This window comes from Carassius auratus, chromosome 34 (genome assembly GCF_003368295.1).
Source record: "Carassius auratus strain Wakin chromosome 34, ASM336829v1, whole genome shotgun sequence".
Classification (NCBI taxonomy): domain Eukaryota; kingdom Metazoa; phylum Chordata; class Actinopteri; order Cypriniformes; family Cyprinidae; genus Carassius; species Carassius auratus.
The window spans coordinates 9,357,283-9,383,309 of NC_039276.1; the positions used below are offsets into that span (position 1 = coordinate 9,357,283).

The 26,027-nt window shown below is 36.9% G+C and overlaps 1 protein-coding gene across 12 annotated transcripts; it reads left to right on the forward strand.

Annotated features, from left to right (window-relative positions):
- Positions 1-25,262, forward strand: LOC113053105 (DDB1- and CUL4-associated factor 6-like). 12 transcript variants are annotated; one of them, XM_026217807.1, is made up of 21 exons: positions 1-396; positions 4,262-4,323; positions 6,520-6,612; positions 7,125-7,310; positions 7,456-7,569; positions 8,878-9,013; positions 9,289-9,500; positions 13,466-13,559; positions 15,350-15,466; positions 16,045-16,401; positions 17,577-17,750; positions 19,329-19,391; positions 20,430-20,655; positions 21,750-21,856; positions 21,945-22,260; positions 22,421-22,462; positions 23,191-23,329; positions 23,451-23,607; positions 23,703-23,791; positions 24,175-24,280; positions 24,640-25,262. In XM_026217807.1, exons 1-21 carry the CDS (start codon positions 309-311, stop codon positions 24,696-24,698), a joined length of 2,937 nt encoding a protein of 978 aa, XP_026073592.1. In that variant the 5' UTR covers positions 1-308; the 3' UTR covers positions 24,699-25,262. The 12 variants fall into 12 exon arrangements, with proteins under 12 accessions (XP_026073592.1, XP_026073596.1, XP_026073593.1 ...); XM_026217811.1 differs by having other exon boundaries at positions 309-396; positions 21,945-22,236; XM_026217808.1 differs by having other exon boundaries at positions 309-396; positions 19,329-19,388; positions 20,436-20,655.
- The last annotated feature ends 765 nt before the right edge of the window (positions 25,263-26,027 follow it).

A 26,027-nucleotide genomic window follows, 5' to 3' on the forward strand; every position in this document is an offset into this window, starting at 1 on the left:
CGATATGGATTTGACGTAGCAGAGCAGCAGAGGCTAAAGCGGATACCCAAACAACAAGCACAATATTTTTACTACACCTCAAAGCAGTCATGTACAAAGTGTCGAACCTGGATCGCCTCGGTGTTGTCGATTTTGAGGAGTAATATTCTCTCATTCGTCCAGTGTCAGTGGTCGATGAACTTATAGCGACTATTAGGAAACAATAATAATCAAACGGCACGGAAGGAACACAAACACACAAGAAAAGAAAGCGTCTGCTCTACCCTTGTTTCATCCATGCATGTCTCAACATTAGAGGTTTAAACACCATGTCCTGCTCTGGCAACCTCATCTGGGATGTGCGAAAACGCACTATTGGATGCACAGATCCATATGCGGTCAGGACAAATTATTTAGGTAAGAAACTACGACCGATATCACACCGTTGCACGTGAAAGTCACCTGGGAGACTTGTTTACGAAGAATTTCTCGGTGGCAGCTGTCATTTGAGCTTGAACACAGGACAGGGACACTGGTTAGAGATCATCTGACCTGTTACTCTGATGCTGGTCTGTTTTCAGAAAGACGTGTTATTGGTTACATTTTGATTCAGAGGAAGAAGAAAAGAAATGTCCAGCTGATTAGTCAGGGAAGAGCTCTGTCTTTAGATTGCATTGTGTTGATAATCAGATAAAAGAGGAAGTACTACAGTTGAATTGGCTACAGATTTCTCCTTCCTTTTCTGCCTTGTGATGATTTATGCTTATTTAAACCTTTAGAATACGCAAATGATGCATATCTCATTAAATATACACAATTGCATATGATATCAAAAGTGAAATAGACCCCACAGAAAATGTCACAAATGTTATTATTGTTTAATGCTATCAATTTCTCATAAGTCCATTGTTCAAAATGTTCTAAAATATATAAGCAAACGTGGTATCATTTTTTTTATTATTAATATTTTTTATTAAATTAATCATAAAGTGCCCAGAAAAAAATATTTTCAAAAACCGCTCTGACAATTAAGAACAATATAGTTTAAGAAACAATATCTAAAAGTAGAAGGATCTACCTGTAAAGAGATATTAGTAGGCTAGGATTGTGGTTTTATATTTTGCAGTATATGCTAATTAGTGTATGCAGTCATTGAATGTCAGCACAGATCTTTATGGTAATGAGGCGATCTTATTGTGAACAGGTTTTTATAATCCTTTAAATAATACAAAACACAAAAGTGCCCTTGAATTGTTTTATTTGTTGATCTGGGAGGACCGCAGTAGTTGTGTTTTAATATCTGTAGACACAGAGTTTCTTTTTAGATGGGTGACCTTGATGCTCCCTAAAATGTCAAGGTTCTTGCTTTTGACTAACAGCTCTAGCTCTTGATTTCTGACACAAAACATGCTCCGTTGTTTCTGGAATTATTTTCAGTATTAAGTACAGATTGATATGTTTTGCAGTTTTGCCACATAGGACTGGAACTGCCCATGGAAATTAGCCACCTGGCTAAATCTGGCACATTTTAAGCAGATTTGTATGCATTATTAATGGGTATTGTCCCTGATTAAATAAATAATACAATTTTTTTTTTTAATACCACATTATGATTGTAAAATGTTTCCAAAATAATTAATAGTACACACACACACACAAAATAATATAAAATTCTGTCATTTACTCACTCTTATATTGTTCAAAACAGGTATTTATTTTCTTCAATGGAACACAAAATGAGTTATTTAGTGGAATCTCAATGCTGTTTTTATGCAGTGAAAGTGAACCAAGACAAGGGCTGTTTAAAAAAAGTAGCATGAGAGTACCACAATCTTACTCCATATAATGTTTGGGTTATAATACAGGTCTTGTAATGCCATATGGCTTTGTGTGAGGGTTTGAAATAGGATAGTAGTGATGACAGAATTTTCACTAAATCTAGGAGAGATGCACTTTCATTCAGTAATACTCACTGCCTATTATACTTAGGAATAGGCAGGAATTGTGCTCATGGCTTGAGAGTGAAGAGAATCTGTCATTATCTGATCTCTAAAAGTCATTTTCACATGAACCCCCGCCCCCAACAAAAAAGGTATTTTTACCCTTACTGGTGAGTTTTGTATCTTTGTAATGTAGCACACAGAGTATTACACCTAAGCTGAGAGACCTGAGAGAAGTGTCAGCCAGTCTTGGCAGACTTCAAAGCACGCTTATGTAATAACTCCCTAACACTTAGTCTGACCCAAATATGTATTTTAGACAATACCAGTTTAGCTCATGTCTTCTCTGTACCCTAAAAATCGGATGCTGAATTCTGTTTGATTAATGGAGTGTGCCAATATGTTCTGTATTTGGTGTCTGTGAGCTGTTTTTCAATGGATCCCGAATGCAGAGATTGATGATAGCATATCGGTCAGAGCGTTCTGTATTTAGCTCGGCTCTCATTCATGTTATAAAGCCTGCCAGTGCTTATGGTTAGAAACAGAGCAGCCAGAAAAACGACACAGAGCATCTCTGTTTTCTGCATTTGTGAATGGATTGAGAGTGTAATTTAACCTACATTCCTTTTGCATGAATTTAAACTTTTGCTTTCTGTTTCCAGACCATTTTCTGTGAGGTTGTACCATCAATGCATAGATCAGTTTAATCTCAGGCTACTGCTGTTCTCTGGGCTCGCACCATTGAAAATGGTTGTCCTAAGTTTGGCACTTGCTATTTGTAGCTCTTTATTACACAGGCTGAAAATACAGTCATGGAAAGATCTCTCTTTTACCAGCCACACATAAATATCTGCTTGTCAGCAACAAATATATAAATGTTATAAATGTTTCTTAATGCAAATGCTGTTGAATGTGAGTTGGTATAGTGGTTGTATAGCACCAAGATTTGGGCCTTAACCACAGTGTTTGCCTGTCAAATAAATCTGAGGTATAAGAGGTTAGACAAATAAAAAACGAAACAAGAACCAAATCAGGGTGGTTGACATTAACTACAACAGCATATGACAGGATGTTTTTCATCTTTGTTTAGCAACTTAGCAAATGCAGGAGGTAATGTAATAGTGTTCTGGCATTTCTCCAAAGCAATGAAGATTTCAGCAGCCATTAACAATCAGTCCAGCATCCTTACCCACGTAATATATTTTCATGGATGATTTACACCATAAATGTGCTTTCAGGTTTAGATTATTGTGCCTGTTATTCATATAAAATGAAAGTAAACTGTCTCTGTTTGTACTGTACAGCTAAAGTCAGCGTAAGAGTGAATGGGAACTATGCTCATCGTGTTTTAACTGAAAGGTGTCATTTTGGCAATGTTGGTTGATTTCCAACCAAACTGTAAAGATTGTGGCAGCATCATCAACACATTGATGTTGTTTGTTTGAGTGGCCTGATATTTAAGCCCAATCTCAAAGCAATTTGTACATATTTTATGAGGTGGCTAATTTGTACGAATTCGTATGACCTCACACTTGTACAAGCTCATACGATTTGTTCTAAATCGTACTTATTTTGCACAATTCGTATGAATAATGTACGAATGACCTACACCTAACCCTGCCTCTAAACCTACCCATCACTGGGGTCTAGACAAATCATACAAAATCATGTGAGTGAGGTCGTGCGAATTAGTCCCCTTGTAAAATAGGTGCAAATTGGTCGTTAGAGAGCATTGGTTATGTTCAAAAATTTGATGTTGGTAAGATTTTTTATGTTTTTGAAAGAAGTCTCTTATGCCCACCAAGTCTGCATTTATTTGATTAAATACATAAATACATATTTTAATATATTTGAAAATGTCATATATTCCTGTGATCATTACTCAAGTCTTCATTGTCACATGATCTTCAGAATTTATTGTAATGTTCATTTGGTGAAGACAGTTCGCTGCTTAATATTTGTATGGAAGCCATGGCTCTTTTTTCAGGTTTTGTACAACATTTATTTGAAATATATATAATTATAAAAATATTTACTGTCTCTTCTAAATGTCCTTGCTTAATAAAGTATTAATTTCTTTAAAATAAATGTTACTGGTCAATAAAGGTAGAAGAAGGAAAGAAACCTGTTTGGACAGTCAGTTGTGCAGTTGTGTTTGGTGATGCTAGTGGCACAGAAACGGCAGCTTTACAGTAAATGGCTGAATTTAATGTATATTGAATGTGGGACAGGTCAAATATATGTCCTTGTTCTTATTCTCTTGTGTGAATTAACAGACAATAAAAATGATCTTGGACATGAAAATTGCCACAATGAAATGGATACATTTTTCCCCCCTACAGGCAGAAGAGAGTTCGTGCAACGACTGAAGCTTGAAGCAGTTCTCAGTGTGCACGATGGATGTGTAAGTCTTTAAAGTCTTTGTTTCACATGTGATGAAGTTTGTAGTTGTGTCTGATGCTCTCGCCCCCAGCAGTTTTATTTGTAGGCTAATTTTTTTCTTTGATAAATGTGCCTGTAGGAGAATGTGTCTGGGTTATTTTGTCTCAGGGGAATCACTTGTGTGAGTGTTGTGTGTGCATCTCTTTTTGCCCACTTATTAGTGTCTCCAATTCTTTATCTGTTAGTGATTTAAACTCGAAGGCTTATAGGCGGCAGGCAGCCATCGGGAATGTCATATTGTGCTGCTTTACTGCTGGGACATCCAACAAAGCCATGTGCTCTAATTGCAAGCCTCGCAAACGACACACAGTCCAGTATAACCATTAACAGGCTTTAACAAACTCGCAAAACCATGATTGGAGCTGGTTTTAATATGTTTGTGTCAGTGAAAATATTTCTGTATTTTGCTACTGTCTGGAAACATCCCTCATACTGAGTATGATAGTAACACAGAAACACAGCAGGAAAAGATGGCAGCACTTCAATATGATCTGTCGAGGACTGTTCATAATAAGCAGATACAAAACATTCCAATTTGTAAAGCCCCTGCTGGTAGATGCCATAAATATACTGGCTGCAATGAGCATTTTTCTCAAATGATGGCCATTTAAAAATATTTGTATCTTTTAATGTATTATGTATTCTGATAAAATACACTAACGTTTAAAAAGTTTGGGGTCAGTTTTTTGATCTAATAAATGCAACTTTGGTGAGCATTGTTCCAAACCTATATGAGTTTCTTTCTTCTGTTGAACACAAAAGATTGTTTAACAGTTAATGGTAGCCATTGACTTCTATAGTATTAAATTTTTTTTTAATATATATATAATATGGAAGTCACTGGCTACCGTCAGCTGTTTGGCTACCAACATTCCTCAAAATATCATCTTTTGTGCTCAAAAGAAAAAGCTCATTCAGATTTAGTAGAAGTGAAGTATGAGTTAATGATGACATAATTTTCATTTTTTTGGTGAACTACATAATAAACAGGCTTTTATATGAGCATAACTAAATTAAATGAAATAATCTGTAACAGGGTTGCAAGTTAAAGGTTACAGATGTTGCATCTATTTAATGTTAGTTAGTTTTTAAAATCTAGCTGTCACTTCGTAGGGGCTAAATCAATGCTGATTTATATTTCCAATAAAATAAAGAAAAAAAATTGTTTGACCATAAACTACCATAGCTTACATATCTAGTTCTGTCCCTAAAAAGAACATCGCGCTTGTGTCTTTATAAAAGCTATTCCTTTTTGTGGAAATTGCTAACAGATGCAGTTTATAAAACAAAAACAAAAAATTATTAGTGTATTCCGTTTGATCAGATGGCCTTCCTCTTTTTCTATTTTTGAAGTGTTTCAGCTGATGTGTAAAACCAGGACAAATGTACAGAATACCTGCTGTGCATTTTTAACTGCAAGAAGAGACTTTGGAGTAATGTTTCAGGTTCGGATCCAGCTTTGACTCCCCGCATTCACTAATGACACAGTTTAGGCTGCTTTCAGCACTTGTTATTTTAACACGCAGTGCATCTTACTACATCCAACTCAATCTAATTCCATCTCCCCACTACACAAAGCAGAGCCGTAGAGTGAAAAGCGGAAGAGCAGAATGAGGGATAAATGTTTAATCCCTCCATGTGATGTTATTTTAGAAAGGAAAAGGTCAAAGGAAATGGATCCTGTGTGATGAGGTCTGAGCTGCTCTAAAAAGAGGAGGAAACTAGTGTATCAGCCTTGAGTTAATGAAATATTGATCGCTTGCTCTTAAAGGCCAAGCGACACACACTGCCTCAGTCCATTTCAGCTCTGAAATCTTAAAGCAGGATTTTATGTGATGGTTAAAATAATAATGTTATCAGTGATGCTTAGTTAATGATGGCAACAAATAGAAATTACTTTCTTCTGTGGAACACAAATTCTTCAAAATATCTCCTTTTGTGTTCCAAAGAAGAAATCATGGGTTTCTGCATCAGTGATGACAGACTGTTCATTTCTGGTGCTCTATTTCTTTAAAGTAATTGATGGAGATTAAATTATGCTATTAAATTAAATTATGCTAAATTATGGCACAGTTTTTTGGAAAAGAAAAAAACAAGCTCAATCAAGCAGTTTAAGAAATTGGTGTTTATGTTACCTGGTTTTCATGTTTCCTTAAAGGTTAACACCATATCCTGGAATGACACAGGAGAATACATCTTATCAGGTTCTGATGACACTAACTTGGTTATCACAAACCCTTACAATAGAAAGGTAAGTTAAAGACACAGATAAAATATTGAATTACTTTGAATCGCTAGCATACAATCAGTACCATATTGGTTATCGGCCTATATTCAAATGTTTAATTATCAGTATTGGTCAATATTGGATGTGATTCGTTCTAACTTACATACTTGTATAGATTACCTTTGCTGTCATCTAATTAAAAGTTAAACTACAAGAACTAAGTGATAATTTAAAAACAATGTTAAATGTACTTTTTTAGTAAGCTGTTATTTTTTTAATTATAAATTGTTTTAGTTTTCATTTATTTAGATAAAATATCATTTAGATTAAGTTCTAGAATATATCATATTTTTAATAACAGCCATTTATTAGTTATTGGTCATAATGTGAAAATAACTGAAAATTATTGATGCACTGAATTCTGATCTTTTTACAATGTTAAAGCTTGATTAAACTAACCCTGTGCTAATCAGTTTCCTATTTTTGGTGTTTTGTTCAGTTTTGTTAAAATTGCCATACTGTACTTTTGCCTTTAGGTCAAGACAACTATTCGTTCAGGACATCGGGCCAACATCTTCAGCGCAAAGTTCATGCCTCAAACTAACGATCAACAGATTGTGTCCTGTTCAGGAGATGGCATCATTTTCTACACACACACAGAGAAGAGCCAAGAAATCAACAGGCAGTGCCAGTTCACCTGCCACTATGGCACTGCTTATGAGGTACAGTGTTATTTAAAGAGCACAGTGAGAAGGAAATAAAATACACAAAGAGGGATTGGGAATGTTTCTTTGTGTCAGCCGTGTCTTTGTTTAGAGTTGAAATGTGACGTCTCACATATTTCTCTCTTTCTGTTTCTATCTACAGATAGCGACAGTGCCAAATGACCCATATACCTTTCTGTCCTGTGGAGAAGATGGTACAGTGAGGTGGTTTGACATGCGGATGAAGACAAGCTGCACAAAAGAGGACTGTAAAGATGTAAGAAGGATTTGACTGTGTAGTAGATACATACATCAAAAGCTCAGCATGTTTCAGGGGAGGAGCTGTACTGATCCGAGACCAGGCTCACCTCCCAAACCGTTCAGTCTCATCATTACAGCTGGTGAATAACACTGATGCAGAACCTGTTCCTCAGATACATTCTTATGAGGAAGCAGCCTCCAACCTTGATTTCTCAACCCACAGAGTGTGTGCGGTGAAGATGCTATTGCCATTAGGGCACGATTGCTTTCTGTTGCTATTAGAAGGCATATTTTTTGGCACACTACTTGGGTTCTGCTAGTAGCAGGGCTTTAAACTACTGTATACAATACATGTGATGTGAAGCAGGATTTTGAACCAATTTTTATTTGTTTTTGTGGGCGGAATTATAAAATAAAATATAAAATAATAAATAAATAATAAAATAATGCCATTTGGTTGGATGTTTTTTTTTATTGAATGGCAAGCTTTTTAACCTTTATTTGTGAAGATGCTGCAAGTGGTCCTTGAGGAATTAGAAAAAATCTTTATATTTACAACTTTTACATTATGTAACATGTAATTTATACTTATAATGGTATATATGGAAAAATGCAGGAACATTTATAAAAAAATGAATAGTTGCTAATTGAATTTAGCAAGGATGTATTAAATTGATCAAAAGTTACACTAAAGACTATTTATAAAGTTAAAAAAAATGTAAATGCTGTTCTTTTGACCCTGTTCTTTGTACACCCTTTAAATATGTATTACATGTAAATATGTTTCCACAAAAATAATAAGAAGCACAGCTGTTTTCAGCAGTAATAATAATAAATGTTTCTTGAGCATCAAAAGAAAGAGCACCAGAAATCATATTTCAATGTTTTCTGATTAATAATGTAAATCAGAAGACTAGACTAATGGCTGCTGAAAACTCAGCTTTGCCATCATAGGAATAGATTACACTTTAAAATGTATTAATAAACATAAAACAGTTATTTTAAATGATTACATTGCAATAGTTTTTACTGTATTTTAAGTCAAACAAATGCAGCCGTGGTAAGCACAAGACTTCTTTCAAAAACATTAGGGTTATTACCCTTTTGAACTTTATTGGTTTTATTCCAAATTATACTCTCAATCAATCGTATATCTAAAAAAACCGAACTGTTCTTTCTGTTTGACCTTTGTGTGTGATTTACTAATGTTTATTTAAAGATTTCCCCATAACCTCTGGTTTTTAGTTACTACCAACATATTTATTCCTTTCTCCCTCTCTATGTCATTGCCCACTTTCTCTTTTTCTATGCTCTCCCTTATCAGGACATTTTGATTAATTGCCGGAGAGCTGCTACCTCAATATCCATTTGCCCCCTGGTCCCCTACTATCTTGCTGTGGGCTGTTCAGATAGCTCAGTAAGGATCTATGACAGAAGAATGCTGGGAACAAGAGCTACGGGTGAGAAATAGTTCATGCTCTGCATTTCAGCCTTTTATTATTCTGTATATCAGGTTCATAGAGGAACAAATATGGGCCATGTGATTTAATGATCTTTTATATTTAGCATTTGGAATCATATATGGATCTGTGTCCTTTCTGTTTTGATCACTGCAATGAGAGGTTTTAAACTCTGAATCTACAAAACATTTGTTCCTCCTTTAAACTAGAGAATAAGGCCAATGTTTTAAATGTTTTCTTTAAATGATCTTAGAAAGGTTTCTCTGTTTTACTAGGTAACTACATGGGCAGAGGGACGATCGGCATGTGTGTACGTTTCGTCCCAGCACACCTGTCCACCAAGTCCTGCCGCGTAACCTCTCTGTGTTACAGTGAAGATGGACAAGAAGTGCTGGTCAGTTACTCTTCTGACTACATCTACCTGTTTGACCCCAAAGATGACCAGGCCAGGGAGCTCAAGGGCCCTTCTGAAGAGCGGCGAGAGGAGGTAAGCAGATATCAGGTGGATGTTCTTTGGCTGTTTTACACTAGAGCTTGGTGAGCAAATGATGAGAGCAGAGATTGCATTGATTTTTAATTTTGTGATGTTTTAAGAACACCTCTGAATAATTCAGAATGCTTTACATTATTTAGATAAAAACAGATAAAAAGTAAATTTAAATATCTGATCTATTGCATTTCCTTACTTCAGAAACATTATCCTCGAATAGGAAGGTAATAGGGCTTCAAAGTGAATAAAAAGGGAGAAAAAGATTTTAAGCACTCTTTGAAGATATAGACCGATGGAAAGATGTGTGTATTGAAATGTGAGATTTCAAGTGTAGACCAGTGGAATAATTCATGGGAAATTGTTACTTTAATCAGATGACCAGATCACAAGACTACGGTGTCTCTTGTCATTTTCACATCGTGAGAGCAGAACAAAAAGGAAAAGCCCAAGAATCTGCTACACAGCGCTTGACAAGACTCCAACACCTCTTGCCATAGTTCTTGTGAGATCAGTGCCACATTAAAATTACCAAGCATTTCAAAATGCAGCCATATCATGGGTAACTTGAGGTTTGATATAGATGCATTGATTTAAACCAACCTTTTCATTTTGCCAATCAAGTCTGTTCTTGCCTAAAGCAAAAACTAAATAAAGGACTTTTGAAGTTCTCTGCACTCTTGTCTCATGCACTCTGTGTAATCCTCAGCAGTACTGCGCTTCAGTGCTGCAGTTTGAAATTAGTTTTGTAGAGAAGTGTCGGAGAGGACAGCTCAAACGATGTTGCTGCTGTGGCTTAGGATGTGGATCACTGCTCAGTGATATTTCTTTAAGACTGACTCTCACCAGGGAATAAAGATATACAGTAGGGAATTTTATATCTTAATACCATATTGATTTTTTTAATACATGTATTCTGTGAGTGAAACTGTACAGTTACACAGCATGATAACATTATTTTAAATATATTTTTCAATGTACAATTCATTTATTTTATGCTTAAAATAATTTAATGAGGAAATATATGACTGAGTGCACCGATAAGGGAAAGAAAAAGCAAAGGAAGTTAGACAGGCATTGTGATTAATACATTGTGTATAACCAGGCATGATGTAACACGTATCCAGCAACAATTATCTGTCACAATGTGTAGAATCCTTGATACCACTAAAAACATTCGCACACGCTAACGAAGGCCTGTTTGGGCTGATACACGTTGCTGTTTTTTAACATGTAGCCCTGTCTTACAGTAAAGGCTTTTTATATTTTGCCTGCTATGTGAGTTCCTGGACGTGGATTTGTTTTGTTTCTTCCAATGGGATCCACTTTTTGTTTTTGACATTTTGTTCCCTCTCTGAAGCACCTATATTCTCGCTTATGAGTAACTGACATGCCCCTGGTAAAGACTTTTTTCTCCATTAATTTTTTTTTAATATAAATTACAACATACGTAATCAGATACTTTTTTCAAGTAACTAGTAAAGTAATGCATTACTTTTTCATTTACAAGAAAATATCTACTTTTACTTTTTCAAATAAGTAACGCCAGTTACTTTTTTTACCATTTATTGATTGAAAGCTCTCCTGTCCCCATGTAGAGAGAAATCTGGAGTAAGATGTTGCATTAGTTCTAGAATAAATGTGAACATGAATTAATTCTACTCACTCACAAAATAAACTAACATTTCTTCTTGTTTACTGCTGAAGAGTGTTGAAATTTCTTCTTCTGTTTTCTACTGTGCAGACGTGAATTTACATTTCCTTCAGCCTGAGGCTTTTGGTGTGAAAGAGTTTTTACATTTGCCAATATTATTTAGTTTAATATTATAAGCAAACAAGCAAGCCTAGCCCAGATTTAAAAAGTAATGCAAAAGTAGCTAAGTAACATAATTAGTTAATTTTTTAGGTAGTAATGCAATATTTTAATGAATTATTTTTAAATGTAACTTTCCCCAACACTGATTGTAATGCATTTTTACAACTGAAAATAACTGTTTTATATTTAAAAAAATTTTAAAATTCTGTATATTCCTATAATGACTGATGAATGTTCAGTAGCCATTACTCCAGTCTTAGGTCTTACATGATCCTTCAGAAATATTGATAATATGCTGATTTGGTGGTCAATAAATATCTCTTAGCATAAATCTTGGAAACAGTTTTTGCTTCTTAATATTATTGTGGAATTCAAAATTTGATGAATAGAAAGGTCACATTTTTTTATTTTTTTATTTTATTTTTCATGTAAAAGTCTTTACTCTCACTTTTGATCAGTTGAATGCATCCTTTCTGATTAAAAGTGTTAATGACTCCATTACTGACCCCAAGCTTTTGAAAGTTAGTATATGAACATTGTTATATTTTGTTATGCATATATACTCAAACGTAAGCCTCTTTCATCTAAACTGCCAGTCTACACACTCCTTCATTTTTCCACAACTATAGTTGTTAAATTTGCTGGGTCACCGTTCTGGTCCCTTCAGCTCTTGTACGGTGTGATCAGCTGTGTCCGGATCCCCGGCGATCAGATTCCTTTCCAAATAGAGTTGCAAACACACACAGAGGTCCACAGCTGAGACAGAAATAGGCACCCAGTGCACAGTGACTGCGAGTGAGAATGAAGGTGCTCCTGTTGACTTCAATAAATCTTTGCTACAACACTAAGGTTTTACTAAACTGTTTTGTAATCAGTGAATGTGGAGCTAGAGCAATGTGAAATTGTTGAGTTTACAGTTTACTTGTATGTATGGTATTCATACTCATTGTAAGCAGCAAAGTTATTAGAGAGGGGCCCTCTTAGGACCTATATAGTATAGCCTATTCATTAGAATGAGGCCCATCCATTAAAAAAAGTTTCAAAAGGAAGTATAGTGAACTAATCTAGTAATGGTTAAAGGAATAAAGAATTCAGATTTATATTTTAAATAATATTATTTTAAAAATAGTTTAAAGAGCCATGGTTTTGCTTAAAATAAATGTCACTTGCATTAAACCACAAGCACCTTAGCAGGCATGTGTCCTCTTCAGCATCTTACAAGTAAAAAAAGAATAGCTCACTTTATCCCTCCATGTGAAGTGGAGAGAAGCTGCAGTGCTCATTATTAGATTATTTTTAGAATGAACGCATTGGTCTCTGGAATGCTTTGTTTGGTCTAATGTGGCAGTGTTCGAGCCGGTACTTGTCTTGTTAATGCACCCTAGCACTCAAAATAGAGAGTCCTGACTGACTGAGATGGTAAAAGTGTGAGAGCGAGGCACATGGCAATGTGGCCTCAATAGTTTATCCCATCAACATCCCAAGTTCTATCATTTCTTTCAGACTTATGACACCTTATTTCAAACGGAAACCACTTTATACATATTTTAGCATATTGAGTGTTGCTTTTTAACGGGATAGTTCACCTCCAAATTAACTTTCTTTCTTCTGTGGGACACAGAACATTATTTTCCAGAATGTATTTTAAAGTCAACATTGGACCCCATTGTCATTAAAAAATATATACATTACATTATATCACATACTTTATGATGATAAAGTCATTAAAATAATCTTTATTGATGTAAAGTGTCATATTCTTGTTCATTACATTTTATTTATAGTATATTTTAACTTTGGTGGCACAAAGATGCATTTAGTTGAACTTTTACTCTTTACTTTATGCTCTGGTTGAAGTGAACTTAATATTGCATTTTTGTCTAATGCTTATTTTAATTTTTCAAAAATTACTTTTTATCTTACAATGTAATAATTAGAGAACCCTCTGTTATAGACCTCTGGTTTCAATCCATGATGGCAGTCCTGTTTCACTTCACCGTTATGAGATCTGCCCTCATTGAAATGTTTGTTGGTCGTACTTCCTGCAGACTTGCCAGACCAGATGATTTAAAAGTTATTTTAGAGTGTTATTTTAGGGCGTGTGAGAGGTTTTGACTGACTGACAGCTTGTTGATGTGTCTTCCCACAGCTGAGGCAGCCCCCGGTCAAGCGCTTGCGTCTGAGAGGCGACTGGTCAGACACAGGACCACGCGCTCGGCCTGAGAGCGAGAGGGAGCGTGATGGTAAGAAAGAATGCACAGCGCACATACAGGAGCGAAAAAACACTTATTGGGTGATTTCAGATTAATGCACCAGGAATAGATCCACAGATATGTGTTCTTGTACAGTGGATATAGAAAAGAATCACTAAGTTGGAAAAAGGATCACCCGCTCCTAAAAAAAGACTTGTAAACTCATTCAGGTGTAGTTAATCACCTTCTCAATGGCCAATAATCCTTTTGACTTTCAACTGTGATCAGCTGTGGTCATTTGATTAGCTCAGCATTAAAAAAGAGCTTTCCTGGAGCATTTCAGTTCTTAGTAGTGCAACTGAAGCAAACAGTAAACTATGGGTGGAAAGGCACTTTCAAAAAATCTCTGGGATAAAGTTGTGGACAGGCAAAAGTCAGGAGATTGATTCAAAAACATTTCAAAGGCTTTATAAATGCCTAGAAGCACAGTGAAGTCTATTAATAAAAAAGTGGAAGGTATTTGGTACAACACAGACCCTCCCTGGATCAGGACGTTGCTCTAAACTGGATGAAAGAGCCCGGAGGAAACTGAACTGAGAGGCAACCAAGAGGCCAACAGCAGGGATTTATGACAAAGAGTGGTCACTGTGTGTATGTGACAACAAGAACACAAATTCTCCACAAATGTGGCTTGTATGGGAGGGTTGCAAGAAAAAATCCACTCCTCAAGAAAGTCCACATGAGCTTTGACAAAACATGCCTTGAAGATTTTGAGGCAGATGAGACAAAAAATTTATTATTTGTTACAACACCAAACGATATGTCTGGTGAAAATCCAGTACAGCTCACCATCCAAATGACAGCATTCCTCCAGTAAAGCATGGAGGTGGTCATATCCGTCATATCCTGTTCTGGGGGTGTTTCTCTGCAGCAGGGACTGGAGACCTTGTCAGGATAGAAGGTAAAATGCATGGAGCAAAATATTGTTCCCCTGCCAGAAAGTTGTTAGTGGGGAAGAAAGTTTACCTTACAACATGACAATGACCCAAACACAGCAAAACTGAGCACACATTGGTTAGAGGAAAAAAAGATTAATATCCTTGGATGGCCTAGTCAGAGCCCAGATTTAAACCCCATGGAAATCTGTGGAATAACTTGAAGACTGTAGTCCACAAACGGTCAACATCAAATCTAACTGAACTTGAGCAGTTCTGCAAAGAAGAGTGGGAAAATATAGCAAAGTTAGTAAACACAGATCCCAACAGACCAAAGGCTGTAATTAAAGCAAAAGGTGGTTCAACACAAAGGGGTGATCCTTTTTCCAAATCAGTGATTCAGATTATTATTTATTTATGTTGGTTTTATATCTCAAAAAAACCAAGAACTGTTTCCATATTTAATTCAGGCTGCAAAGCAACAAAATGTGTTGATTCAGTGGGTAATTCTATTCTGTAACCACTGTACATGTCCCAATCACTGATTTAATTGATGTAACATTTTCCAAATGTTGAGGAAAACATTGCTTTTGTCCACAGAGGGGATTTGGGGATTTGAGCGCAGTATTATAATTATATTACCTCATGCTGCACCATGTTTAATTTTGGGGTGCTTTGTAATAACATGATGCTGTAAATTTCACCGCTGCAATGACCAAAATTTAGTCTTAGTCTGTCTAAGGGGAGCTTGTTAGCTTTTCACAGGGATTTAGTCCAAAGAATGCTTCACTTCGCTACTACTTTGCATATTGCAGCTTCCAGTGCTTCTGCTTTCTGTGAGTGGAAAAGATTTGAGGTTCTGGTCTGGTTTGATATTAATTACTAAGAGGTTTGTTGTGTTTGCAGGAGAGCAGAGTCCAAATGTATCGCTCATGCAGAGGATGTCGGACATGTTGTCCCGCTGGTTCGAGGAGGCCAGTGAGGCGCAGGGCAGCAGAGCACGTCCTCAAACTCGACCCAGAGGTAAAACAACGCAGGCTTTAGAATTACAACTTCACTTTCTACACAAAAGCAGCTCTCCATTGTGCTCCTGTTTTGCATCTGACTTTAACATGGAAATGTTCTCTGGTTGATTACTTCTGTTCAGTCTGTCAAAGAAGGCAGATCCTCAGAGCACCTACCTGTTATGTTATAACATAATAATCTTCATGGACCAATGGTAGTTTGAATGTGTTGACAACCTTTCCCGGAAAGTTTGCTTTGGCAAGCTGTTTTGAATTCCAAACAAACTTAGTTTGGACCTCAATTTGTTTTGAAATGACGTCACACCATATCATTTTTCTGTTTAGCTTGAAGTATATCAGGGCCTTAAAAGCTCTTCTGTATGTGACTTACTTTGGCATTTCACAAAGTATTAAACTCTATGGAGGCTTTTTCAACTTTGATCCTATTCGTCAAAAAACATCAGCCATTGAACGATGCATCAAATCATGTGTCACATGAAAGGGTGTCAGTTATTTTATTAAATGTTCTCTACTTAAAAAAAAAAAGTCAAAACTTACTCTTAAAAGTACACTCCATGTTTGATGATTTGACTCCAGGTACGCCAGCTCGACCAGAAGGGACATTTGCGACCTCAGAAACACACACTCAGGCACAGGAGCCCACTGGGGTCTCAGCTGAAGGAGCGATGGTGGTGGAGACACCCTCCTCTGATCCTCCCCCTGCACCTGCTGCTCCTCCTGCACCTGCAGAGCTGCTCCCCAAGTCTATCTCCTCCTCATCCTCAGGCTCCTCCTCCACTGTGACAGCCCCTGCCCCCTCCAGCTCGTCTTCCTTGGAAAGCACTGTCTCCGCCTCTCTCCTCTCCTCGCCAGACACAGAGCAGAGGAGCCAGGATGAAGTCACGCCCACTCCTTCAGCCACTCCCACCCCGTCAAGAGAGGCAGCTTTATCTGGTAAGTTTGTCACAATTGGAAAAACACTGTGCATTCATCTTTAATATGAGGCAGTGACCATGTTTACATGCACATAATGTTCCATTTAAAGTCCGTATTTTATAGTTGTGACCCTGGAGCACAAAACCAGTCTTAAGTCGCTGGGGTGTATTTTTAGCAATAGCCAAAATGACATTGTATGGGTCAAAATGATACAATTTTTCTTTTATTCCAAAAATCATTAGGATATTAAGTAAAGATTATGTTCCATGAAGATATTTAGAAAATTTTCTACCGTAAATGTATCAAACCGTAAATTTTGATTAGTATTATGCATTGCTAAAAATTCATTTGTACAACTTCAAAGGCAAATTTTCTCACTATTAACATTTTTTTTCACCCTCAGATTAGTTGTATCTCGGCCAAATATTGTTCGATCCAAATAAACCATACATTTTTGGAAATCATATTTATTGAGCTTTCAGATTATATATATATATAAATTTACACTAAAGAGTTTTGTGGTCCTTGGTCACATATGCTGAATTACTTCTAATATCATTTCATATTTGTTGATATCCCAAATAAAATGTGATCCATAGTTGTGCAAATGTCTTAAAAGTATAAAAGTACCAAAGGATTGGCTTAATTCAGATCATATGATAATGTACAAATTCACCTAATTCCATTTATATAATAGGTCCATTTACCATGTCTGCTTTACATCTTTCATCCAACTCAATGCACTTCCTTTATATAAGACCTATGTCTTGACTGATTTGTTGTCCTCAAGTGGGGTTTATTTCTTGAGCAATGTGTGCCGTTAGGGCCTGCATCAAAAAATCACACAAACAGAAGCAGGATGCAACATGTAGTGGTTTTTATATACGGTATATATATATAATGATAAATCCCTCCTTTTTTGCTCATCGTGCCATTGCAGACATTTATAAGTGTACATTTCTCTTCATGCCCATAGAACATGTGTGGACGTGTAATGCACACATTTATTTATTTTTTGATGGGTGATGAAACCTTCCAGTCTTGTCTAACATCTCTCAGCATATAGCTTCAATCTTTAATTTTCTCTTTTTCCCAGCATTCCTCCTTACCTCTGATTTGCCTCTCTTCTTTTTCCCCATCCCATCAACTTTCCCATCCTGCTCTTCTCTCTCCCTCTGACCCCACACTGTCAGAATATGGTCCTCGCAGGCTGCCGGTAAGTTTAGTGTGTAGACGTTTGCAGAGACTGCTTCTTTTGTCCGACCCCCCTGGACAGGGCAGACGCTCGGTCCCTTCTGTACCTGTGACCTCCAGCCCAGAGAGCTCAGCCCAACAGGCTGCTGCTGCTGACCCGTGCTCCCCTGCAGGTTACCATCTCCCAGCCTGCATCCCCACTCTCCTTTAACATCCTCACGCCTCTGGCTGTCTGTTTCATGGCTGTTCTGGTTTGCTTCTGCACCTCTGGTTAATGGAGAGAGTTCCTCTCCCTCCCCTCTGACACACACGCACACACACACACACACACACACGCACACACACACACACACACACACACACACACACACACACACACATCTAACTGCTGCTCATTCACGCTCACATTCAGCAACAGCACAGCTGTGTTCCAAAACTTAGGGAGCTGCCCAACTACATGACATTTTTAGACATCAGATAAACACCTGACACAAAAGCAGGCCAAAATCTGAATCACAGATATTCAGTCACAATGGCCATAGATATTCAGGGGGACATGTATTTCCCAGTTTTGCTTTCCCACTGTATTTTTGAAGAATAGAAATTTCAATTCAGCAGCATTTATTTGAAGTGCAATTTTTTTTTTGTTAACAATTCAAAAATCTTTACTGTCACTTTTGATAAATGTAATGTGTCCTTGTTGAATAAAGGAACTTTTTTTTTTTTTTTAAGTCACAGTCCTTATGAATTGACAATTGGGAAAAATGACATCACAGACATGTGTCCACATCAACTGCACCTGGATTTAGGACAGAGCCTGAGAAGATAGCTGCCTGTGTAGTCAGTAGTTCGTGAGGCAGCTTACTAGATCTTGGAACAGAGCTCAGATGTCAAACAATATGCATATACTTCCATCTGTTGATTGTTTGACCTGGAATGCAACCACATATTTACATATAAAGCTGGTTTGTACTGGTTGGTGTTGGTAGTTTTTTTTTCCTGTCCTATTTAAACCTTGAACATTGATCCATATTAATCTTGTTCTTTTCATACCTTCTCTTGTTCTTCTTCCCTTTGCAATATTCCACAAAATCATTCTTGATGCTATCACCGAGTGTGATTTGTTTAGTTATTGTAGACACATAATGAAATGGTTCGAGGCAAACTGAATATATTTGTTGTCTGTGAAGCCAGGCAATTCAGCATAAGTTTATTTTATTCGATAACCATACTGTGTGCAATGTATTTTCTGTGCTTAAAACATTGCACTATTAGTTCAGCAACAACTTCTTCTGGGGGTGGGGGGTCTCTGGAGTTTCAATACAATGGACTGTCAATGTTAACATAGGTCTGGCATCTGAGTAAACTTTTCTGCCACCATCAGTCTCAACTCCTGAACTACCAATTTCTGTCTAACTTGTTTATTTTGCCTGAAAGTGAATTCTGCAGTAAAGAAGGCTATGCATCAGTTTGTTCTTTATAAACTGTGCTCTTGTATATACTAACCTCCTGGATGTCATTTCACATTTTTGAAGGTACAGCCTACCCAATCTGTAACCCTTGGTTTAGTTTCTTTAACCCAGAACTAAGCCTTCTAGACTCATCTTTACAAAGTTTGTGGCTTTTGATTTTTGAGGGAAGGTTTTTTTTCTTTACTCTGCCTGTGCTGCAGCATGTTTCCTGAGGATTTAGGTCTGCACTTAAATGTTTGTACTGGATCTGTTGTTCAGTACGTCTTCTTTTTGTTTCAGATTCTCCCTCATCTGTGGTAAACAAACAGCTTGGATCCATGACTCTGGAAGAGGAGCAGGGTGCGTCCTTCACTATTTTTTCCTCTCCTTTTCCTCATTGTCTTTCACTCCCTTGCGTCTGAGCTCTGTGCATTTCTGATTAAAGTGGCTCTTGTCTTCAGTCATCTTAAGAATACTCTGTAGATGTGCCTCTCCTTAAACAGAGAAACTTACAGAAAGATACAGAGGCTTTCTGGGAATCATTTTCAGTCCTTCTCCCTCTTTTGTGGGGCCAAGTTCATATAAAGCTCACCTTTCAAATAATGTCCTGTACCCAAGGACACATTTTTCTTTCCTTCTCACTCTCAACATAATGAGTTCAGCCTCCACAAGACTGATGTGGGCTTGTCATAAAATGTCATTTATTCCTGTAATCACAAAGCTGAATTTTTAGCAGCTAGCAGTCTTCAGTGTCTCATGATCCTTTAGAAATCAGTGTAATACGCTGATTTGAGATAGAGACTTTCAGTTGTTGCTTTTTCCTGTTTTTTAATTATACATTAAAACGACATATTGGTATCTGCATATTTTCCATGACAGAACAAGAAATATTTAAGTCCTTTGATCCCTTTTACCTTGCATTGTGCTAAATCTTTGCTTTGAGTTAACTGCTTGCAATTGTTGAACTTTAACAAACTCTAATATAATTATTTTTTGTTTATCTGTGCAACCCACTTTGCTACACCCCTTTTTTCCCACCTTTTTTGTTTCTTTTTGGTCACAGTTTAGTTTGAGGACCAATTCTCATTATTAACTAACTGTTAACTACAGCTTTTTCCTCAATAAACTCATAAATTGATGCTTATTAATAGTTGGTAAGATAATTAAGTTTTATGTGGTAGGTTTACGGGGTCTAAAATATGGTAATGTAAAAAAGGCATTAATATGTGTCAAAATGCTAGTAAAGTTAAATCTGAGCATCTGAAGCTTAGTATGAACTAGGTCACTACTCAATAATCACATGCTAATATTTCAGAAAGCTGCTTCTGTGATTAACTGTAGTAGTGAGAAATGTAATGTTCCTAAGGAAAGCACTATTTGTAAGTGTTTCCTCTGTCTTTCTTGCAGAAGCAGCAGGACATGTAATCCGTGATCAAAGTACAGGTGTCAGCGAAGCTTCCCCAGACACTACAGAATCTGTGCTATCCACATCAGCGCCTTCACTTGGCAGCAGCAGCACTCCTCCAGGGCCTGGACGGACTGGCACAGCAGAACCGGTCCTTAGTCTGCACTACAGCACTGAAGGCACCACCACTAGCACCATCAAACTGGATTTCACGGATGAATGGTGAGTGACCAGAGAACCAGCCTTGACCTCAGCATGCAAATCACCCCCTCAAGTGGCTAGTTTATATATAAAAACCAATGACTGAATCACTCATAAAAGGCTCACAAAATAACAAGATATTATTTTGAAATAAAACCTAAAATGGCTTATTACTGAACCACAAGTCATTACTTTGTTTAAAAAGGGATAAAGTGATCATTCACCCAAAAATTTTAGTTTAGTTTATTAGTTTATAGAGCACATTTCAGAACAACAGAGGTTGCAACCAAAGTGCTATACAGAGGTATTAAAACAAAAATGAAACAAATACTAAAACAGAATTAACACACTGGATCAAAAACTTGAAAACATGTCAAAATATAAACACCATCATTCAAAACATTAACAATACAGAAAAGTTTTTATTGAAGATTTAAAAGTATAAACCGAAGGGGAGGATCTAATATAGAGAGGGCAGCTACTGAAAAGGCCCGGTCACCTTAAGTTTTGTAATGTGAGCGAGGAACAGAGAGAAGTAGTTGACTGGAAGAATGTAAGGATCATAAAGCATTATATGGGACAAGAAGATCACTGATATACTGAGGGGCAAGACCATGTAAAGCTTTATAAACATAAAGCAAAGTGTTACAATCAATTCCGGGACCTAACCAGTGAACAGTGGAGAGAGGCAAGCACAGGAGTTATGTGCTGACATTTTTTAGTGCCAGTCTTATAATGTAAGTGGATGGGAATCAAGGCTAAAACATACAGTAAAAAAGTGGCGGTAATGCGCTTATAATATCTGCATCTGCTGTAAAGCAAAAAGATGCCTCACGCGCCTGCTGCTGAGAACGTTCACAAAAGAGTTCTAACAGTTCGGACATTGTGTGAATCAGAGGCAAAAACATATATTTTCTCAAGTTAGATGTCAGTTTTATGTAAAAAAAAAACGAGTTATGAAACCAGTTCACAAAGACCCTTTACTTTGAAATGACCATTTTTGTCTGACCATAAATTCTCTATGGCTTCCTCCTTTATTTAATTTTGAGTATATTATTTTCAAGAATGGCATTTTTTGTAAGAGCAAATCACTTTTATTTTTCGACTGTGCACAGGAGCAGTCCAGCGTCCAGTGCCAAAGGCAGCAGTGGGAGACATAAGCCTGGGGAGGTGTGTGAGAGCCAGACCAGAGCGGAGCCCGCTGGAGAAACATCAGAGCAATGTGAGTCTACAACCACATGACCATTACTAAAAAATTTGTGTTGGTTGTGTGGCCTATTTTAGGTTATCTTAACTTTTCTCACAACTAGGTTCAAACTCACCCTTAGAGAGTCAACCCACACCTGATGGGGGCCAAACTGCAGACAGTGGCACAGAAAAGACCTCCGTCAGCTCTCAAAACAGCACACCACTGTCTACTGAAGCCACGGCTCGTCCCAGTGCTCCTTCAGAGGAGCTCCAGGCTGCTGGTTCGGGGGAGCTGAGTGAGCGGTGCAGGAGGAGCGAGACCACAGGGACGGGTGGTCAGGGTTCGACTCAGCCATCCCGCAATCAGGACTCTGATGACAGCGACGATGACCCCATCCTCATCCCTTCAGCCAGGTACAGAGGAGGGCCGGGACAGAGGTATGGACTCTCGTCATGTCAAGATGTTTAATGATGCAAATCATCACGATGTGTAGGCACATGTTATGACAGACGGGACGTCCCATAAAACACGAGCATGTTTGTTAAACAGTGTTTATCCTTTGGACAGTCAAAAGTAAAATGCTACTCTTCTCATTAGATTGAATTACAGAGGATCATCTGTAGGGGATAGGATGATAAGGTACTGTAATGTTTCTGAGATGGACACTTATATAATCTAATTGCAAGGTGTTCAGATTTGATTTACTTTTCATTAACCTGGTATTCATATTGTGTAGCTGTGTAAAATGTTGTATGTAATTAAGTAGTTCCTGTTAACTTCACTGCCTGAGAGTGCACATAATGTTTGAGTAATGACCCTTTGGTTAGTTACTAACCAAGCAAATTACCAACAGCATGCTCGAGTGGTGCGACCTAAAAGGTAATAGTTCTTATTTGGAAATCTTCACAAGCCTCTTGTTTCAAGAGATGGCTAAATGAGATGCTCTGTATTATTAAAATGAAACTGTTATGTTTAGTAAGCTTAGCTCACCAAAAACATTTGAAGGCACATGGGAACTTCTCTTAGACCACTTAGAAGAAATATAATGATTCTGTAACCCCCTTTTATTTTTTTCCTGTGTATTTGTTTTCCTCTACTTTGAAATATTATCTGGTATTTTTTTATTTTTTTTGCATTTATGTTCAGTATTTTTAATAATTGCTCTTTCTGAGGCGGTTCAGCTGTTATTTATTTATGAAATATATATATATATATATATATATATATATATATATATAAACAATTATATGAATTAATGCACACAAAAGTTAATGCTTGATAGGTGAAGCAGCATCTAGATTGTCTGCAAAAAAAAATTTGAAGTTGATTTTTCATAAGCATAATTCTCCATGCTCCACTTTTCATAGACGCTCTGCCGCAGCTCGGATCCAGGAGCTGTTCCGCAGGAGGAAAGAACGGCGAGAGATGGAAGAGAGTGAAACTCAGAATATCAGGAGACCCTCTGTCAAGATGATGTACAAGGGCCACCGCAACTCCAGGACCATGGTAGGCTGACAGTTAATTGCCTTATGTATATTGTACACAAACTTATTAGTTCTAGTCATATTTTGTAAAGAACCATACAAAGACATTACATTAGTCTTTACTGACCTGGTTGTACATGTAGATAAAGGAGTCGTGTTTCTGGGGCAATAACTTTGTGATGAGTGGCTCGGATTGTGGCCATATCTTCGTCTGGGACAGACACACGGGAGAGCACCTGATGCTGCTGGAGGCCGACAACCATGTGGTCAACTGCCTGCAGCCTCACCCTTATGACCCCAGTGAGCAAGACAATAGACAGAGAACCAATAAAGATTTTGTTTTATATTATCACATCATTTGGTCTGACTTTTTGTTTTTGTTTTGTTTTTTGCAGTTCTTGCTTCATCTGGAATAGACTATGACATCAAGCTGTGGTCGCCTTTAGAACAGTCAGCTTCATTTAACAGAGTCCTAGCCGAAGAGGTTTGGACAATGTTTTCTATTTGATTTTGTTGATAAAGGTCTGTTTTGATCCTTAAAATAATGACACAGACCTGTTGTTTGTTTCAAGATGTAATTAAACCCCCCAGTAGAGGACACTAGAGTTCTACGTACCGTTTTTTTATTATTATTATTATTATTATTATTATTGTTATTATTATTATTATTATTATTATTATTATTATTATTATTATTATTATTATTAAATAGCAGTTTAAGCAGTTGTATTGGTATGTCTATATTGTAGCTATAGGAGTAAGTATCCATTTATATTTATTAAATATAAATATATATATGTATGTGTGTATGTGTGAATAGTTGGCTAGTTTGTGGATTTAATTTCCTGATTTGTTTGTGTGCTGTAGGTGATTGCTCGTAATGAGTTAATGCTGGAAGAGACGAGGAACACCATCACTGTTCCTGCTTCCTTCATGCTCCGAATGCTGGCTTCATTAAATCACGTCAGAGCAGGTGAACTTCTTTGTGTTCTTTGACTGTATTCATACAATGAGATCCAAAAGTCTGAAGCCCACACTGAAAACTTGGCTTTTTTCACTTAAAGCCGGAAAAAACTATTAAATTAAAATTAAATTAAAAAGATTGAAACAAATGAAGTTAATGACCAAGTGAGCAAGAAATATTTAATATTCTAAACAATTGGTATATAAATGATCAAATATGTAAACTATCTTTCAAAAATTAGGGGTCCGTTTGATTTTTTTAAAAAGAAGCGTTTATCAGTGGATATTTACTCCAGCATTTGGTTTTACCACCTTGAACAGGTGTCTAAAAGAGTGATCTTTCTTCCTGTTTCCTTCTGTTTTTCTCAGACCGCGTGGAGGGTGATCGTTCAGAAGGCTCTGGACAAGAGAACGAGGATGAACAGTGAATGTTTGTTTTTTCTACAGTGCACTTGAGCATTTGAGATTTGTACAAGTTACAAAATAGATTATTTCCTTATTAGTTCAGTTTTTGGCATTATTATTTTTTAATGAGACTTTTCTAACTTATTACTCTATATGAGAGTAAACTGCGTCTGGGGAGCTCATGCAAACAAGATGACATGCAAGCAATCTAAAGATGTGACTATAGAGTGCTGGTTATTGAGAGTATTTAAGTGCAATATTCATTTATTAAATCAACTGGCTGAGCTTTGAGCGGTGTTAATTGTGAAATCCTATTGTAGCCTCAAATGAAGAACTCTGATGTTTGTATACCAGGAATTATGCATGTCAAACACGAGTTTGCTAAAAACGTTCTCTTAGTCTTTACCAATGTTGTGTATAAAAATAGCTTTTTTTGTCATTAGTAAATCTTGCGTTGCACAGGGATCTTCTGTCTGACCCAAATTTACAGGTACTACTTGCAATATCTCATTATCCAAAACAGCCATTATACATTGTTACACTGCAGAATGTTTGTAAAAGTTTATTAAAATGAGAACTGTTTTTGACTCAGTCTATACATAAAACCCACTGCTGTCTAGCCAAATGGTTCTAGCGATAGTTGGCAGGTCATGTTTCTCTCTCCTAACAGCACAGATGGCCTTTCGTTGTTGCAGCTGTTGGCTTGAGCATTCTGCTAAGTGGCTAATGATTGCTGGGAAAAGCTAAGATGAAATATCTCATCGTTTATTAGCATGCCATTCTATGCTAAACTTGTTCAGCACCTGTTAAGGAGAGCAAGCCATCTTTTTAAATGTTTGTCCTTAGATTTTCAGATTAAGTTCAGTTTCATTTTCAAATCACTTTAAACATTAAATGTGCTGTGATTCAAATAAAACATGACTCAAAGCTTGAGCACCCATAAAAAAACAAGCAAAAAAATATTAATAACCGTACTAAAAAAGCTTTGTGTTGTGGTTTGTAAACAAATAATGCAGCCATTGACAAAGAAGCCTATTAATATTGGCTGGCATAATGCAAAAAAAAGTTAAAATGTTGTTTACCTGGTATGTAAATTACACATGAATCACTGTATATCCATAAACATTTACCTTGTGTGTGTATTTAATGTTCTGTACCTTTAAAAGCTGTAGATTACACAATGTGGTCCGTTTACAGAGTCAAAGAACTACACCTATTTGTTCCTTATGCTCTACATCTTCATCATCATCATCCAGGTCCATCCAGGTAATGAGGAGCTCTGTGTGTTTCGTGCTGTGAACAGACTTGTTGGAATTTGAGAGGATGCAAAGCTGTCCAAAGACTTATGGATG

Coding starts and splice junctions, on each gene's coding strand:
- LOC113053105 (XM_026217807.1), top strand. CDS start 309: ATGTCCTGCTCTGGCAACCTCATCTGGGATGTGCGAAAACGCACTATT. Junction 9,014..9,288: donor GCTGGGAACAAGAGCTACGG/GTGAGAAATAGT, acceptor CTGTTTTACTAG/GTAACTACATGGGCAGAGGG. Junction 24,281..24,639: donor ATTAAATCACGTCAGAGCAG/GTGAACTTCTTT, acceptor TGTTTTTCTCAG/ACCGCGTGGAGGGTGATCGT.